The following is an 18,935-nucleotide window of genomic DNA, read 5'->3' as shown; positions in this document are numbered from 1 at the left end:
AGATGAAGCCGGCCAGGAGGCCTCGGTTAGCCAGGAAGTAAAATGGGGGCTGGAGCGCGAGGGACGATTGCCGCTCGGTGACTGGCTCGGGCGGGTGGCCGAGAGGCCCCGCCCCTTGGCCCGAGGGCTTCGCCCGAACACCGTGAGGAGAAGCCGAGGAGGCAGAGCCGGAGTGTGGGAGCGCGAGGCAGTCTGCTAGGGGGCGCGCTGGGGCCGGGGCCGCTGCCTGGGGCCAGGAAGAGAGTGGCTCCTCGGGGGACTGGACGGCGGACGCCCAACCGCCGCCAGGAGGTGAGTGAGGGGCGCGGGGCGGGGCCTATGAAAGGAGGAGGGGCCTAAGCACCCTCTATGGGGGGCTCGTGGGTGGGGGTGCAAGGTGCCTGATGAAAGCGGGAGCTGATGTTTAGGGACACGAAGAGCCCCCGAGATTCGTTTGTAGGGAGGGGAGCAGGTATGTGTGGTGTGTTCAGAGTTGGGGGAAGGGCCCACGATATTTTATTAATTTATTTATACCTCGCCTTTCCCCCCTTGGTGGGACTAAAAACAGAAGCAGCTGGCCTCGAGAGGGTGTTGTATGTATGTGTATGTGTGGTCGGGGGTGGTGTCTATGTTATAAGGTTTAGGAGAGAGTTGATTACAATGGGGATGGACTCCTATTGGGGTGAAGAGGTCATGTGAAGGGGAAAGGGCCAAAGCACCCCATAGGGAGGAGGTGATGTTGCTGTGGGGAGTAGGCTTGTTCCTGTGAGGCAGATTACCGCGGGGGGGAGGGGGGAGAGTGGAGAGGAAATAGGGTGAAGGGCGGTCCACAAATTATTATAGTAATAAATACTGAGTTTCCAGGGCAGGTTACAACTATTAAAACACAACATTAATATGAAAGCATAACATTAACATGCAACAAAAACATGAAACTTTTTAATATAAGAAAACCAGTTCAAAATTACAAATGGAAGGTTGGTCATAAAAATATACTGTACATCTCAAGTGTATACTGTACATCTCAAGTGTCGAAAAGTGGAAAACACAAATGCTACAAGGGGCTTGGAAGAAGAGGGGTGGGAATAGGGATGTGGTGTGCAGATTGGGAGCAGGAGAATGAGGATTTGGAGCATATGAAAATAGTATTTGGGGGAGCAGGCAGGGGACCAAGGTGGGTTCATTGGGAACTCTGCACTAGTTTATGGACGAGCTATGAAACAGACTAGAATTTGTTGAGCACGTGGTTAGGAGCATGCTAAAGGTACTATTGGGGCTCATAGACTGTGGAGATGAAATTATGTAAGGCTTTGAGTGGGAGGAAGAGGATATGAGAAGAATGCTAGTGCAATCTTGTAGATTGTATAAGGACAGAAGTTGCTTCTGGAGCACAGGGTTTGCCAATCTTTTGGGGCCCATTTCAACCAGAGAAACTTGCAGATACCTCCACGCCTGCAATCTCCTCTATTGGCTATAGTAAAATAGGTCTTTCAAGGCTGATTTCAGGGGTGGGGAGAGAAGGGAACCTCCAGGCACCAGAGAAGTCCTCTGAGGTGTCATGTATGCCTGTTGGTACTTCGTTGGCAGCCTCATAGGTGCTGATAACAGTTGTCCATCAATTTCCCCAGCTTATTTTTTCACACAACCATGTGTCTGCTGCATGGTGACAAACCTTGGTGTTTGTCACCTGGGAGCCCTTTCTTTTTCTCCTAAATAAGTTTCTAGTTCATGGATATAAAGAGGTGAAAGCGGTGTCAAAGACTTGAGCATACCTGCCAAAATTACAACCTGCCGAGCGAAACACAGACCGCCAGCCATTTATGGTGGCACCTTGGAGCCACAGTCATACTCCTGGTTCTGCTGCCTACCACCAAATGTGATGAGAGTAAACAACTATTCCAGGCAACCCACAATAGGTTGCAAGAGAGCTGCATTGGGCTTGGTGGGTTTCGAAATATGTAGAAATGAGCACAGGAGTTGAGCAGACAGATTAGATAATATTTATGCTAATTCCACATACAGCAGTGTGCTGGGGTTGTATTTCTGTAGCACTCTGCAGAGTGTTATGTGAATCTTGGTACTTTTGTCCTGCCTTGTGGAATTTTGCTTTGTGACTTGTACTGATATATTTAGCATGTCATCCAACAGTTTGAGAATCTACTCTAGAATTCACAATACCTGACTCTCCTCAGTTTTTCTGTGTAATCACGTGACTCTGCAGACTTGCAAGCCATGGCCTTGTTCCATGGTAGGACTTGGTTCCCCCCACTGTGAACTGGGGGTGGTGGAGGGAGATGTTGAAGTAGGTGCATTGTAGAAAGGCTCCAGCTACTAACACCACAATATTTGTTTCTTGTTTTGGGGAAAGAAGCTACGTAAATGTTCAACTACTTGGCTACCCTAAGTTCCTTTAGCCTTTGCAGAGATGAGTTCAGAATTAAAATTAGCAGTGCCTGCTGCCTTCCCAGTTGTTTGACTTCTTACTGTCCCTCGAGAACTGTGTCAAGTGGGGTGGGCCCTTGCTCAGCTCCTGTTCTGGGCAAGTCCCAGAGCCTTGTCTTTTTTCCCCCTCTGCTACAGCACAAAAGCCCCAACTTCATTGGCCAAAGAATCACGTTTAGAGAGAGATGCAGCTTTTTATAAACTTGGGCTTGTTTATACTGCTGAAGTGAAACATGTCCCTTAAAAAAAACCACTGGATTTCTTAGCCTGCTTTTAATAGAAGAATTATATGCGAAGCAGCATTCAAAAAGTTAAATACCAGAAACTAACAAAAAGGAACTGAAAATATCAACAAATAAAATGCAACACTATCTTAAAAATAATAAATGCAGACAGCTATATATAAGCCAGCAGGCTGTAGAGAATGGGGATGGTGAGAAATGTTTAAGATATGGTGATGGTTACGACCTCAGATAGCTTTAGAGAGTTAGCCAAGTTCATAAAGTTCAGCAGACGCTGATACTTAAGACTATTGAGCGCCACTCCAGCTATGGATGAGAATAACAGGAGGGACAACTGATCTCCACAGGAAGGGAATTCACAACTGAGGCACTGCTACCACCACAAAGGTCTTACTTTGTGTCACCACCCCGCAGGCCATACCTGTCAGGGGGACCATGAGCAGGTTCTCCCTTGATAAGCTTGGAGCATCTTCTTGGTGGCAAGTACTGAGGAAAGTGTTCCTTTAAATACTCGAGTCTTGAGCTCTTCAGGGCTTTAAGTACCAGTGTTGTATGATCTCTATCTTGCTGCCGTGCATAGGGACACGACAGCTACATTCTGCATGAGTTGCAGCTTCCCAACCATCTTCAAGAATAGCCCTGGGGTATGGAATCCCTAAAAGCATCCAGCTGGCCACTGCTGGATTAGAAAGACTCCCTTCTTAGAGTTTGGCTAAGAAATGGATTTCTACCATGTAGGAGCCACCACTAAGGAGGCTGCGTCTCAGCTGATTTGTAAACAAAGTGCAAGGCTACATCAGTGAATCTTACAAGGTGGGAAGGAAGATGTGGGAGAAAAGGGTTTCTGAGTTTGTGGAGGATTCTGACCATTTCAGATGAAAAAGCCAATAAATTTTATTATCAGGGTCATTAGCCCTTATGGCAGCGGTTCTCAACTGTGGGTCCCCAGATGATGTTGGACTACAACTCCCATCATCCCTGAGCTCTGGCCTTGCTAGCGAGGGGTGATGAGAGTTGTAGTTCAACAACATCTGGGAACCCACAGGTTGAGAAAGGCTGCCTTATGGTATTGTGTGCATTTTATGTCTTAACCTCTTTGTTGCTCTGCTTACACCTACTAAGTGCTGCCCACAGAGGCCTGGTCTCACTTAAAATGTATTGACACAAGTTTTTGGTCTACAGTATTTGCTAGCTGCTGGTCCACAATTTACATTTGCAATTTTGGAAGAGCAGGTTAGTAAAAAAAAAAAAAAAGCTAATAACCTGAAGACTTATTTGCAAGTTTGCCATATTTTGCGCTTCAAATAACGTTTAGGCTAGCCTTCATGTGCAGCGGGTGGAAGAGAGAGTGTGTGTGTTGGGGGTGTATTTTAAAGCTGCCTGAAAATAGAAAATCAGCAGAGTAGGGAAAAGGCCTTGGTTGAACTAGAACCTATTCCCTGGTGGCTTAATTAATTTCCTATTTTCAGGGAGCATTTTCCATCCCATTTGGTCGCAGCAGAGGGAGAGATAGGAAGCCAGGCTTCCATCAGCCCTGCTGTGGAGGGTTTAATTCCTTCACTTTTTTCATTCCAGAATCATCGAACTGGAAGGGGTTCAAAGGTCAACCCCTGCCAATGAAGGAAATCTTGGTAACTTTAAGAGCTTCTGCCAGAGCTGGGGAGGACCTTGAGCCTTGGAAAGCCGCTGCCTATCAGAATAGAACGTAATGGGCTAAATGGACATTGATCTGGCTTGGCATAAGCCAGCTTCTTGCATTCATATGCACACAGCTATAAATGACTGAATAGGACACATTTTCTTGGTTAGAGATGTGAAGGAGAGGAGCACGGTGGTCAAAGAAAAATGTGACTTGAGGAAGCTCCATCCGCAGAAAGTCCAACTTTGCCCTGTGGATGGACTTTGGTCTGTGCAGCTGAGATGGAATGTAGAACTGAATATCAGAATGGGGTTGCTTCTGCAGATTTCTGAGAATTTCAGCTGTCATTTAAAATCAGGTTTCTAGTCTTCAGGATTGTAGAGCAAAACCTACAATATTTTAGGTTTTGCAAAGGCATAAATGGTAGGGAGCATATCATCTACAGTGGGGTGAGACTCTTGCCGTGCTGGTGGCCATGATATCCCTTCGTCATAGCTCTCTTCTTTGCCTTACCTCCATCCCCTGTTAACACATAGTGCTTATTGTGAAATATAATCTGTTCTCTTTACTTTACAGAAGGTTGGTGTCAGGAAGGGGAGAACTCTGACAGTTTGGCAATAGCTGGGAACTCAACATGCATGGGGAGAGGATCTCATCTTTGCCCACAAATCCTCGTGCACTACATGTTCAGTAAAAGGTACCATTTAGTAGCTACATTTTTTGCCTCTCCTTTGATGAGTCCTGTTGGGAAAAAGGGAGATACATAAATCCAATAAATAAACATCTCTTCATCCAGAATTTTGCGCTGCTTGAGAATGACTCAGTTCAGGCATCATGCAGCAGGCAAACCATAGAGCCGAAATGAAGTCCAGCAGACCTGACATGTAACTGCCACAGAGCAGGGGAATGGTCTCCCAGCCTCACTTTTTGGAACAATCATCAATATAAGAAAGGGGCCGCTACTATGTGGCATGCCTAATTCCCAATCCTAATAGCTTGTTGAAAAAGGACGTTGAGGTCAATTTGTATTGAAAGCTGCCGTTAACTTTTAGTGTCTTTATGTTTAGTTTATGCTGATTCCTAGTCCTTGTGTTTGTTGGGATATTTCTGATGCCAAAAAGAAAAAATAAAATTCCTCAATTACACCATGGCATTTTGGAAGTGGAGCCCTAATAGCCCTGCAAATTAAGTAGCTGTGCCTGATTGATACTGCACACTCCATTTTCAGAATTTGAATATTTTGCTTGCAAAATTATCAGCAATTTTTTAAAAGTGATGAACTTTACATCAAATGTATTGGCATAGTCCTCCAATCATTACCCCAGTTCTGACATCATATTCTAATTCCCCAAATCATGGCTTTCAGCACATGTCTAATCAGAGGTAAATCCCACTGAACTTTGTGGAACTTACTCCCAGTTAAGCAGAGCTACTATTGGAGCCTTAGAAGATCTGGGATGTGCTTCAGATGTGTGTGTATGCTTCTCCCCTTGTGCTCACTGATTCCTCCATTCCCAAGTTTCTTCTGTTAATAGTTTGTTGTATTGTGTGAAGTAGAGATAGCACTTGCCTCCAATCCCTGGCTGGAAACCCTTGTTTTAAAGGTCAGGGCACTGGACATTGTAGCAAACTATGGCTAGAAAATACTTGGAAATGGAGGAAGGGAACTGGAGTCCTTGCCAGAAAGAGGGAATCAGAGACAGGAGCCTATGTCACATTCCCACATCTCCAAACTGGTTTGGGAGAATTGTCAAAACTGAGTCATCTGAAGGGCATCAGGTTTGCAAAGGCTGGTCTAGAGAATAAAATGAATTTGTCCAAGCTACACAGGTAAAACCTGAACATGGACCCGCCCAGTTTCCTTTCAATCCACTTCTGGGAAAGCTGTCAGGAAAGAGACCTTGGCTTTCTTCCCAGCAAATGGGCAGATTTTCTAGAAGAGCCAGTTTAAGGTTGTGTTGTGAACTCAGAAGCAGTATGGACACCGTTGCTCCTGAGACTTTCATTGCTGCTCTAAAGGAGTAAGAAATGGAATGAAACATTCTGAGAAAATACTGACTACTAGTTCATATAGTTTGGCCCTGTCTTCTCAAAAGGCAAATGTGTGAGGTTTTTTGTGACTTAAGAAGCAAAAAAAAAAAAAAAAAAAGGCAAAAGCAAAACAATTAAAGCGATAACCTTTAAGAATGCTGTAGCATTTGGAATCTGTTTGAGACTGTACTGAAAAGAAATACTGCAAGTTGTATCTATTATGTGAATTAGGCCAGTTTGCACAGAAATCTTGTTTTGCCTAATTCCTATTTTTTTCTGGTGAAAGGTGGTGGTTGGACAAATAGCTGAGGTTCTCACCATTACTGCTGCAGCACCACCACTGAAAATCATAGAAATCAAAGTGAACACTATAAAATATTGCAGCACCTGGGAACTGCAAAGGATGGCAACTAGGTTATATGGTGCTCAGCTGATTAATCAGTTTGTTTTATTTAAAATGTGCCCTCAACTGGGTGGCAGATGTTTTCAGTATCTTTCACACAATTTAAAGGAGCTAGCAAAACCAGGTGATGCATGCCATCTTAGAGGCATTCCTACTTCTCTTATAGGAGGAAATGCCCATCTGCCTGCTAGGGCCTGTGAATACATAATCTGAAACTAGAAGAGAGTGCCTTTGTCAGAACTGCTATCATCTGCAAATTTATGGAGACTTTCTTTTAATTGGGTGGCAATCCTAATCAAAACCTTTTGAGAGCTAATATTCTAGAATCATAGAATCATAGAATCATAGAGTTGGAAGAGACCACAAGGGCCATCGAGTCCAACCCCCTGCCAAGCAGGAATTCTGTAGAATTGCTTTCCATGAACTTCTAGAATTGGCTCACAGCACAACTCCATGTGAGTTTGAGAGGTTGTGCTGACTGAGACTGATGGGAGTTATGATCCAAAATAGCCAAAATAACATTTGGAGGACATTGGTTTGACGAAAGCTGCTGTGAGGCCTGGCTGATGGTTGATTAAATACCGTGGGCAGGTTTGGGCAGCTGAGGCTTAATCCCAAAGGAGCAGTTTGTCTAGGAATAATCAGTGTGTCCTTTCTGCCTCATTACTAGGGGGCGTCAGCCATGGAGGACAAGCGCAACATCCAGATCATTGAGTGGGAGCACCTGGACAAGAAGAAATTCTACGTCTTTGGCGTCTGCATGACCATGATGATCCGGGTCAGTGTGTACCCCTTCACGCTTATCCGGACGCGGCTGCAGGTCCAGAAGGGAAAGAGCCTCTACAACGGGACCTTTGATGCTTTTGTCAAGATCCTGCGGGCAGAAGGGGCGGCTGGGCTCTACCGGGGCTTCTTGGTCAACACCTTCACCCTGATCTCAGGCCAGTGCTACGTGACGACGTACGAGCTCACTCGCAAGTACTTCTCTCAGTACACCAGCAGTAACGCAGTCAAGTCTCTGTTGGCCGGTGGCTCAGCCTCCCTCGTGGCCCAGAGCATCACAGTGCCCATCGATGTGATCTCCCAGCATTTGATGATGCAACGGAAAGGCGAGACCATGGGCCGGTTCAGAGTGCAGACCCACGAGGGGAAACGGTTCCCGGTCTTCGGACAGACGCGGGACATCATCGCACAGATCTTCAAGGCCGACGGGCTGAGGGGGTTCTACAGGGGCTATGTGGCCTCCCTACTCACTTACATTCCCAACAGCGCCGTCTGGTGGCCCTTCTACCATTTCTATGCAGGTGAGAAACCAAAGCAGCCTTTGGACCTCCCTTTTATTCGTTTCTCTGGCAGGTGATCGGAACTCACCCTCTGCCTTTGCAAGCGCTATGCAGGCTGGGACCAGAGGAACTGCAGGACTCTGCTCCCAAACAAACCCCAGTCCAAATGTTAAGAAAGCCAATCTGGCCCCTGCTCCCAGCTGCCTCCTACCTTCTGAGATGGTGTTAGTGGTGGCGACTGAAACCAGAACCTTTTAGGAACCAGAACCCAATTTAGTTCTGAGATTGTGGAACTCCCTCCCCAGATGTGTTTGGCAAGCATCTCATTTGCTCTTTTACGACTGAAAGCATATATTGTCGTCTCAAACCATCATTCATTTGTTATTACGGTGTTATTACCTGCTCTTCACCTTAAGTTTCCAGGGCAGGTTACAGCAATTAAAGCACAACATTAATATTAAAACACAATGTTGCACAATGTTAAAAACAGTTTTAAACAACTTAAAAATTACAAGAATAAGTTGCTAAGAAGACACATCCTGGGTCGCAACCCCTATGTTAGTTGCTGAGCTCTCTTTTATTGGTGGGGGGTGTGGGGGGTTGCATGAATTTAAACTGCTTTTACAAGTAAGACCTGCAACAAGATGTTGCGGTAAGAGGCATTGTCCCATACAAGGCTCCTTCCAGTTTCAAACAAGAGCCTTGTAGCGCTGTTGAGGCCTCTTGCAGAGGAGTTTCAGGAAGTGGGAAAGGGTCACAGCCTCTGCTGTGTTGTATAACTCCAGAGGGATTAGGTGAAGGGCTGGCTGCCAGCCCCAAACCTGAGTATTTAATTGCTATATAGGCTTGTCTGAGGTGAAAGAGAAAATATGCCCTTTTAACCTTTTCTCTTAACTTTCCCTGCATACTGCAGGGAAAGGGAGTTGTGCCCCCCAACTCTATTCCTCCCCTTCCCCAAAGGTACAAGCTGTTGCAGAGTTGAGTCAGCCAACTACCTCTCTCCCACTGCCCTCCATCATTCTCTTTTTCCTTTTTCAGTTGATACACTTAACATTTCTGTTTCTCAACCATAATTTAATTTATAGACAACCAGTCATGTCTGATGTCTGGTTCCTTTACGCGCACAGACACAATCCATTTCCCCCCTCCTCCGGGGTAGAAGTGAGAGCTGCCTATGGAAAATAATGGAGAAATCCAGGATTTTAGCATAGGTGGTTGTTGTTGTCGTTTAGTCATGTCCGACTCTTCGTGACCCCATGGACCAGAGCACGCCAGGCACTTCTGTCTTCCACTGCCTCCCGCAGTTTGGTCAGACTCAGGGCTGATTTCCTTAAGAATGGAGAGGTTTGATCTTCTTATAATAATAATAATTATAATAATAATTTATTATTTATACCCCGCCCATCTGGCTGGGCCTCCCCAGCCACTCTGGGCGGCTTCCATAAAAACCAAAAATACAGTAAAATATCACATGTTAAAAACTTCCCTGAACAGGGCTGCCTTAAGATGTCTTCTGAATGTCAGGTAGTTGTTTATCGCTTTGACATCTGCTGGAAGGGCGTTCCACAGGGCGGGCGCCACTACCGAGAAGGCCCTCTGCCTGGTTCCCTGTAGCTTTGCTTCTCGCAATGAGGGAACCGCCAGAAGGCCCTTGGCGCTGGACCTCAGCGTCCGGGCAGAATGATGGGGATGGAGACGCTCCTTCAGGTATACTGGACCGAGGCCGTTTAGGGCTTTAAAGGTCAGCACCAACACTTTGAATTGTGCTCGGAAACGTACTGGGAGCCAATGTAGGTCTTTCAAGACCGGTGTTATATGGTCTCGGCGGCTGCCCCCAGTCACCAGTCTAGCTGCCGCATTCTGGATTAGTTGTAGTTTCCGAGTCACCTTCAAAGGTAGCCCCACGTAGAGTGCATTGCAGTAGTCCAAGCAGTCCATGGGACTCTCAAGAGTCTCCTCCAGCACCATGGAGTGATTAGGCAGCAGCATATCCCACTCCATCTCCAAAGGTAGCAGTGAAGGAAAGAGATCTTTTATTTGGCATTCTGTGTCTGGATCTGGAACTTCCAAATTCACAGTGGGGTGACTTAGTATTACTTATCCCTATAGGCTCAATTGTTGTCAACACTCCAACATTCTAAATGTTTTTTTAAAAAAATAATTTGAGCCACCTTGGGAACCGGTTGGTGTAAAGGCTGTATATTAGCCCCCTCCCCCCCCCCCCATAATTGGTTTTGGGCTTTTGTTGGAAAAGCCTATCTGTTGAATGCATGTGCACATCTGAAATGTGAATGCCAAGGAAAGCTCAAGATTATTAGCTGGTTTTGCTACAAAAGGCTATTGCAGCTAAGGGTATGTATACAAAAAGCCAAGTGGCCATGTTGCTCCTTCAGGAAAAAAACCCCTGTGGTATTAGTAAGAAGACTCCTTGATTAGCATAAGCCCCAGAATTGCAATGTATTCTGCAACCTTTCGGGCTTTATGGAACTCTTCTCCAAACCAAGTACTGGGTATAACCCCCTTTCCCTGAAACAACAAAGAAGTGGGTGGTAGAGAAAATACATTGCTGGGTATGATGGCAGCTCCTGTTTGCTAGTTGTGACAGTCTTGAGATGGAAAGGAAGAAGCATTTTGCAGATTTAATTAGGTTAGACTGTGCCTGGGGCCCACAAGTCCCGTACGGCAGCAAGACATCCTGTGATAAATAAACAATGGCTGCTCTTTGTTGACTAAAAGGGGGGGGGGGAGAACATGAAAGTTTGCATGTTACTCTGGGATTACCATTTTTAAAACTGGCCTTAATAATGATACTGTCTCACTATCCTGTGTGTGGATTAGGAAAAATCAAAAAACATTTGATACAAGTTCATATAAAACAGCCAGCCACTAAAGGGTTCTGTCTTTCCTTTTTATTTAAATGCTTTGCCTGTTGCAGTTGGAAAACATTTGGCAAAGCACCAGTAATCTAAAACAGAAAAATGTCACTTCGGACCATCCCTGCCGGATCTGAGTTTTCCATCCAGCCCAGCCTTTTCCCCCTAACAGCAGCTACCAAACAGGTGCTTCCAGTTAGGACCAGAAGGCAGCAGTCCTCCCCTGTGCTCTGCCTTCTTTTTTTAAAAAATAATGTTTATTAAAGTTTCACAAACAATAAAAAGTTTCAGAAATTAAACATAAAAAACTACAAAAATGGAAAAATACAAAGAAAAAACACGTAAAAAATACACAATAAAAAACAGCTAACAAAAGAAGAAAAGAAAAAAAGGAAAGGAAAGAAAAACCAAAAAGCAAAACAGAAAATAGATTAGTATTTTCATATCTTATACTTCAGTCACTAGTTTCTTGACCTCCTCACACTTCCCTTTTTGTATTCCAGTTCAAATATTTAATTCAGCAAGTCCTTACCCTATGGCATTTATCCTCACTCAAGATATTAACCTCACTCAAGATATCTGCCTTCACCACCAGCACAGTGAGGTAGATTGCCCCTGACTGTGGAAGCACAAATGGCACAACCTATATGTTCGTATACATAACCTGGCTCTCACTCCTCTTTCCAGAACAGCTTTCCAGCCTGACACCCAAGGACTGTCCACACTTGCTCCTCCAAGCCATATCCGGGCCAATGGCCGCTGCAACAGCTTCCACTCTCACCAACCCCATGGATGTCATCCGGGCTCGCGTGCAGGTAAGAGCATCCTACGGCCAAATAAAGCATCGTTTTAAATGATTGCCTTGGCAGGGGCTCATGGTAGACTAGGCGTTCCTTGGTGGCCTCTCCTGTGCTTGAACTAGATAACCTTCAAATTACTTTCCAGCTTTGTGATCCTGTCCATGTATTCAGGTCTCGTACTTTACAGGTAAATTTCACCATTTTGAGTCCTGCTCAGAAATGGAAGGATGCTGAGGCACTGGTGAAGTTTGGTTCTGTTAGCTGGTCCCAGTCAGCAGCCTCTAGTGTCTGTGTTGTGGACTAACTCTAGCTTCTAGTCAGAATCTTCAAGCACAGCAGACCCTCAAATAATGCAGTGTGGTAGTTCAACCTAGAGTTTTCCAGAGTATGGATCGCTCTTGGCAGCCTATTTCTATTGAGGTGGTGGTTGCGGGTGGTGCAGCAGCCTTGACTCATGAAAGACACTCTGTGGCTGCTTGAGTCTTTAGTGGCAAAGGTGGATTCAAGACTACCACCAGAAGGTATGTTTGAATGTTTAGGGCAGCCTTTCCCAACCTGGTGCCCTCCAGATATTTTGGACTACAACTCCAAGTCAGCCAGGTTGGGCATTTATTTCTGCCAAGCTCAACTGATTCATACTGTACTTCCAAGGCATTCAGAGTGCATCAGTCATGTAGTGTGAGGTAGAAAAGCACCTGATCTGGGGAGAGCTGTGGAGAGTCATCCCTCATGTACCACTGCATTTCTGATTAATCCTGAGTGTCTCTGAAACACAGCATCAGGGTCTGCTCCAGTCAGGCTGCCCTCCCACTGACGCCATAGGGCCATCTTTACCTTTCATGTAAGTTGTTTTAGTATTTTAGAATTGTAAACGTCCTTGGGTGCCCACGCAGAAAGGCAGTATATAACACAACAAATAAGCAAACATGACGTTGGAGGTTGGCCCAGGCTCTTGTAGGTGACAGGGCAGTATCTTGGCAACTGCACATCTAGGCCAGCCACACTTTGTGGGCCCCAGGCCAGGCTGTTGAAAGCTTTGTAGCTGAGGATTCTGAAGTAGTCATGTGTTATCTTGGCTACTTGTGCGTGAAAGGCAGTCTTGCTTTAAAATATGTAAATAAAATAGAAATACAACGAAAACATTGAAAAGAGAATGAATTCGGCACAATTCCATTGTTTCTGTAACTTACCGTATTGGCCCAAATGTAGCACCCTGCTTGTGGTTAACGCTTAGCTGGAATGAAATATTCAACACAGCAATAGAGAAATTAAAATAATAATTTATTTGTCAGACAAATAAATGATAGGCACAGTGGTATATGGTTACCAAAAGCTCTGCCCACTCCAGCCCTGATGGCCAGCATTTATATTTCCTCAGCCCAGCCCCCTTGCTCCTCCTTTGGCTGCCTCTGTCCAATCAGCCTGGTTGAAATTCCTATTGGCTGTTTGCTAGAACCAATCATAAAAGATACACCCATTTCCTATTACCTTTTATGGGAGACAAAGAGCTATAATTCCTTCTATCCATAAATGGCAGACAAGTAGCCATATATCTTACATTTGCCTCGACAAGGCACCTTAATTACCAGATCACCTTTTGCCCTATTGCCCCTGGCTAAAACAGATGGCTCATGGTTTTAAATTTTATCTTAAACAGAGATCTTGGGTACACCTTCTCACACACCATCAATGAAATAAGAATCTAACATTTCTTACTTTCTAAATCCTTTGCATAATTACATTTAGCCAATAAATTTCATACATTAACATAGATAGCTTTTTAGAAGAAAAGGCCTTTGCAAAGTAAAAAAAGAACTCAGTAAAACAGCTTCAAAAAAGCCTCTTCAGTTTACACCCCCTTTCCCCAGCCAGCTGCTGTTCCCATTAGCTCTTGCCCTTTAACCTTAGGAAAATATTGCTCGAGTCTGATGGGAGGCACATGGTATTATTTTCTGTTAAACAATAAATCTTACTATTTACCAACTCTTAATTAGTGTTTTTGCAGCTTGATTGTATTCTGTAATATGTATGGTCAGTATGACCTTTGCTCCCAGCCTGTAATTCCCTTTTACAACTTTGAGAAACGTGTCTCCTGCTACTGCTATAAATCAGGGGGGCCCTTGTGCAGGAAGATAAACAACTGCCAGAGTACTCAGCCAGCTGCTTTATGCCTGGCATGAAACATACAAACATTTGCAAATATATCTTTATGCTCATTTTAAAATACAGGCCTTGATCAGATGCCTCACAAATATAAGCCACACCCCCCCCCCCAATTCTGACTGTGAAAAGTTAAAGTGCGGCTTGTATTCGCAGCCTTACCAAAATTGGCTGAAACAGACATAGTGAACCCTGCCCTTAACTCTTTTAACTCCTGCTGGAGTCCTGGCGAGCGGGGGTGGCAGGTGCTGCCACTTCGCACTTCGCACTGTTTGTCTCTTCTGTTGGGGGCGGGTTGCCCGCCCTGTGCCAGGAGCAGTGGGCAGTGGGGCTGCCACGCCACCGCCATGCGATCCCCCTCTGCCTGCCCCGCCGCTTGCCACTCCGGACATAGGGTGGGCAACCCTGGCTCCATTAATAGCGGCGGGGCAGGCAGAGGGGGGTCGCATGACAGCGCTGCCATGGCAGCCCCCACCGGCACTCATCATCCCACCCTGCCTAACGTAGTGTGAGGCGAGCTGCATCCCCCCCTCAGAATGTCTCTTCTCGCCCATCTGGCCACCACTGCTGTTTCTATTTCTTTCCAATTTTATATTGAATTTTAAAGGTGCAGCTTATTTGCAGGTGCAGCTTATATTCGGGCCAATATGGTATCTTGGGCTTTTCTTAGCATTGAATATGGTTGTTTTGATGGGTGGGGTGGGTTGTAGAAGCATAGAATTGTTGAGCTTGATGGGACCCCAAGTGTCATCTAGTCCTACTCCCTGCAGTGCAAGAATCTCAGCTAAATGGTACATGACAGGTGGCCACTCAATCTCTGCTTAAAAACCACCAAGGAAGGAGAGTCCACTATCTCTCTTGGGAGCATATTCCACTGTCAAAGAGCTCGTAACATCAGAAAGCTCTTAACTGATGTTTAGTTGGAATCTCCTTTTTTGTAACTTGAATCCTTTGGTTCGATTCCTAGCTTCTGGAGCAGAAGGAAACAAGCTTGCTTGGTTTGTCCAGTTTTTTATCCTGTGTTGTTTCCATGTGAACCTCTGACTTTGTGGCTGTTCTTTTCTCCCGCTCAGGTGGAAGGCAAGAGCTCCATTGTTCTCACTTTCAAGCAGCTGGTAGCAGAGGAAGGGCCCTGGGGCCTGATGAAAGGCCTCTCGGCCCGCATCATCTCCGCCACCCCTTCCACCATTGTCATCGTGGTGGGCTACGAGACTCTGAAGAAACTGAGCCTCCGTCCAGAGTTGGTGGACTCAAGGCACTGGTAGCGAAACTGGGGAAGGGGGAGTCGGACTTGGTTGTAATCTCTTGGACCATTGGCATGGTTGAAAAGCCACCAAAAAGTGAGCCCGGAGAGCTTTCTAACAAGTATTTGTTAGTGAAGGATTAAATGCAAAGGACAGTATATAAAAAGTCCCCTTCCCCAGTATTTGTCTACCCCTTTGGATTGATTGCAGCATTCTGTAAAAGAAAGCACCTACTGTAAAAACTCCTTGCTCATATGTGAAGGAACCCCGGCGCCTCTTCTTTTTTCCTTTTTGAATTAAAAGGAAACACACCACAACTAAACGAATGAAGCAAAACAACACGATCTTCTGAAAATGCGTTTTTATTCTTCGTTTTGCCAAATTCCTACCTTGGAAGACTTTGTGCAATTTGCCGCCACCACCACCCGTGAGCTGCAGAAACTGCCACTTGCAGCAGCAACAGTACACACCTCCTGGAAAGAAGTCATTAGTAAAAAAAAAAAAATCCCCTCAGACATCCCTCCAAAACGTCTACAGATTTAAGATTTGAAAGCGGGGAGATATACCAAAAGCAAGGAGTTCCTTTTGAGAGTCTGCAGCAGTAGAGGTACACAGTTGTACTTTTGGTACATGCATGCATCTTCTGGGATTAAAGTCCTCTCCGGGGAGGACGCACCCTTTATTCTGTGGCCTTTGCAAATGTGAGTGTTAAAAAAAGAAAGAAGATTCCTATCCTAAAATTGTTTCCTCTTTCCTTTTAAGCACAATGAAATCTGCTCCCCCCCCCCTTTTAGGATTCTTCTGAAAGGCAAAACATAATTATCTTGCTGAAAAGAGTTGTATAATACTTCCTTTTTGATCTTTGTACAAGTATGTCCCAATCACTGAATGAGTGTTTCATGAAAGTGTAGTAACTGGGAAGGAGCTCTACACCTGCTTTTGCAAAGGGCAAGAGTGGAAGCTTCTCTTTTTGTCTGGGCAGCGCAGCCTGTTGAGACTGCAGCCCTTTGCAGGTCTGGCTCCACCTTGGTTGAAGTTGCTTTGCGTTCCTGTTTCCGATCTAAGAGCTTTCAGCTGTTGGGCTAGTAGGAGAAGCAGGGCAAACCCCCTTTCCAGTGATGGGCGTCTTTCCATTTTGTCCTCCCATCTTGTTTCTGTCACTATTTTTTCTATTGTGACTGGTGCTGATTCTGCATGTTATTTTTTTTTTACCTTGCTCCCCTGTGTCCACAGTGCTTTTGTAGCCATGTAAGTCTGTGAAAGGCTGCCGTTTGGGGAGTAGAGGTGGTAATACCATGTTGGAAGTAAATTCACTTGTTTTAAAATGGATTACAGGGGTGGGCATCTTTGGAAGCAATACAGGAGAGGTGATATTCTCTGCACTTTGGACCTTTTCTCTAAAGTAAGCAAATATATATATATATATATATATATATATATATATATATATATATAAACTTGGATCAGAGTTTACTCTAGTGCCATAATCAGGAACCAAGAAAGGGGCTATGGATGGACCTCGTACTCTGCAAATAAGTAAACCCTGTAAGTTTCTATAGGGTTATTTAAGTAAACCCTATAAACACTGTACTGTGGAATTTTTTTGGCATGTTGTGGGCCCTGGAAGCAGAATATGTGGGCCAGTCTGTCTGTCCCTCCCCAACCCTCTTCTGATGCCTTTCCTGCTCCCCTAAATGCACCCCAGGCGGAGGCAGGGAGGTGTGCTGTCCCAGACAAAGGATGGGGCAGGGGGTAGAACTAGACAAACAACCCACTTCCACTTAAGGGCAGGAAAGTAAGAGGGGTGAAACATCCCAAACTTGGCCAAAATCAGCTGTAATTAGACAAAGTCTTGGACCTATCACCATAAGGTTTTGCACCCCATATACTTGGTTTAGTTCTTAGTGAGGCGGTAAGACATGTGCCTGGGGTGTAGTAGTGCAGGTGGAGGCTCACATGACTTCCCCCCCATATTTAAACCTCACAAAACCCTGTCCATAGAAAGCCAGTTTGCTAGTTGAGCTTCCTTCTTAATGGGTGGTCGCCCCCCCCCTTTTAATTTAGGACCAGTCCATGTGAGCCCCTCCTGAATCTGAAATGGTACAGCCCAGATAAGGTTTCCCACTCAGCCTCTTAGAACTAGGCCTCTGAGTGTAGCATGGGCTTCTGTTAGTTCCAGTGGTGACCTGTTGGAGGACTGAAGGATCCCCCCCCCCGGGGGGGGGTTAATAAAGCAAATAAAATTAGGCGACCTTGGAGTCCTCATACTGCACGGTTATTTCATAGTCGGCAAATGCACAGGGAGCAGAACCAGGCCCACATTTTGGCTGCCTAGGAGTAGTGTTGACTGTGCAGAATACCCCCAACATGCCGGGAATTGTGCTGAATTTGATTTTTGCCAAGTGGGAGGCATTTTTTACTCCCCTTCCCTTGGTAAGAGCAGCAGTCAAAACATATTTCTTTCTCTTAATTTGTACACTTTTCTGTATTTTTAAGTTTCACAATAAACCTCCATTGCATTTTGCAATTGTCTTTGATGGGAGGTTGTTTACATGGTGATGTGTTAAGAGCACCTAGATGGTGTGGTGGATTAGCTTTTTCTGCGGAAGGGGTGGCTAACCCTTGATCCAGGGGCCTGATGTACTCCACCAGGTAAAAATTTCTACCCCTTTGGTGGCAAAAGAGTAAAATAAAGTAGGCACAATGTCCGGTGTACTTGCATGCAAATGTGTATGCTATAGTGTGGGGTGCCACACCCACTACTTCTTTGCAGCCTCCTGGAGGGTCCCAAAAACATTAGCCTCTCCTGCTTCTAAGCTAAAGTGGCAAAGGAAGATTATTATAATCTCAGGGGAGTTGGATGGATTAATGCCCCACCCCTTCGAAAAGCTGCTGTGATGGTTTTGCAGTGGTATGTTACTTATGTCAATTCATCTGCTATACGACCAACCCTTATGAAAACGCTTGGAGCCTTATCAGTGGATTGTATATAGAGTAGCCAATCCCTCGTGCTGGTTAAATGATGAGCGGTTTGTGGCATGTGTTTTTCCTGGTGAGGTCCTATGCATATCTCAAATACAAATAACCACTTTGGGCTGAAATCTCATTCCATTCTTTATCTTGACTTTGTTTTTTAAAGTACAATGATACTCTGAATTATTATTTTTGTTTCCAGTCTTTAGTACACAGAGAATCTGTAGGGAGCTCCGTTGAACGGAACTGAGGAAGCTGTAGTGACTACCTTTAAAACAGATGCAAACATGATCTGAGCATGGGGTGCGTAGGGCCAACAGGAAATCTTCGACAGCCACAAGAAGTGAGGATTTGCCTGTCCATGTCTTCTCTAAATGGGAAAAAAATCCAAACGATCTCCGATATCTGTGCCTGCTGTTTCAATATGGAGTTTGAATGTATTTGTGTACATTAAAACAGGTTTCAATTTTGCACTGTAATAAGTCTTTGAAGTGTAATTAAAGTTTTTATTATTTATTTGACCCTTTTCCTGGTGAATCTTCTTTTGCTTATGGTGTGGAAACAAATGACCTTTTACGCTCAATAGGGATTAAATGCTCCAAAATCAGGAGTGGGTAAATATTTGGCCCTCCAGATGTTGTTGAACTGACAACACTGATCAGCCTTGGCCAACATGGCCTATGGTCAAGGGTGGTTGGCGATGACATCTAATAACATCTTGACAGACATACGTTCCCTGTTTCTGCTTTAAAACAATGGCTTTCCGGCTGCTGCTAGGCTAGCCTGGGGATTTGGAAGATTCTTGGGCACTGAAAAGATGGCCTGTGGATGAGCAGAATTCACCACAAGACAGTTTGCCCTGCTTT

The 18,935-nt window shown here is 45.1% G+C and overlaps 1 protein-coding gene across 4 annotated transcripts; it reads left to right on the top strand.

Annotated features, from left to right (window-relative positions):
* The first annotated feature begins 62 nt into the window (after positions 1 to 62).
* On the top strand, positions 63 to 18,590 carry SLC25A44 (solute carrier family 25 member 44). 4 transcript variants are annotated; one of them, XR_014002925.1, is made up of 6 exons: positions 63 to 291; positions 4,879 to 4,999; positions 7,407 to 8,040; positions 11,585 to 11,707; positions 14,926 to 15,797; positions 18,272 to 18,590. XR_014002925.1 is itself a non-coding variant. In XM_081174579.1 (5 exons), exons 3-5 carry the CDS (start codon positions 7,419 to 7,421, stop codon positions 15,237 to 15,239), a joined length of 1,059 nt encoding a protein of 352 aa, XP_081030705.1. In that variant the 5' UTR covers positions 63 to 291; positions 4,879 to 4,999; positions 7,407 to 7,418; the 3' UTR covers positions 15,240 to 18,590. The 4 variants fall into 4 exon arrangements, 3 of the variants coding, with proteins under 3 accessions (XP_081030705.1, XP_081030707.1, XP_081030706.1); XM_081174579.1 differs by having other exon boundaries at positions 14,926 to 18,590; XM_081174581.1 differs by having other exon boundaries at positions 11,580 to 11,707; positions 14,926 to 18,590.
* Positions 18,591 to 18,935: the final 345 nt, after the last annotated feature.

Source organism: Podarcis bocagei (genome assembly GCF_964188305.1).
Source record: "Podarcis bocagei genome assembly, chromosome: 16".
Lineage (NCBI taxonomy): Eukaryota > Metazoa > Chordata > Lepidosauria > Squamata > Lacertidae > Podarcis > Podarcis bocagei.
This window is presented reverse-complemented; position numbering and strand designations above follow the sequence as displayed.

Excerpts from the sequence above, each read along its gene's own strand:
- SLC25A44 (XM_081174579.1), top strand. The coding sequence starts at position 7,419 with ATGGAGGACAAGCGCAACATCCAGATCATTGAGTGGGAGCACCTGGAC. Across the intron at positions 8,041-11,584 it reads CTTCTACCATTTCTATGCAG|CTTTCCAGCCTGACACCCAA; the intron begins GTGAGAAACCAA and ends TTTCCAGAACAG. Across the intron at positions 11,708-14,925 it reads TCATCCGGGCTCGCGTGCAG|GTGGAAGGCAAGAGCTCCAT; the intron begins GTAAGAGCATCC and ends TCTCCCGCTCAG.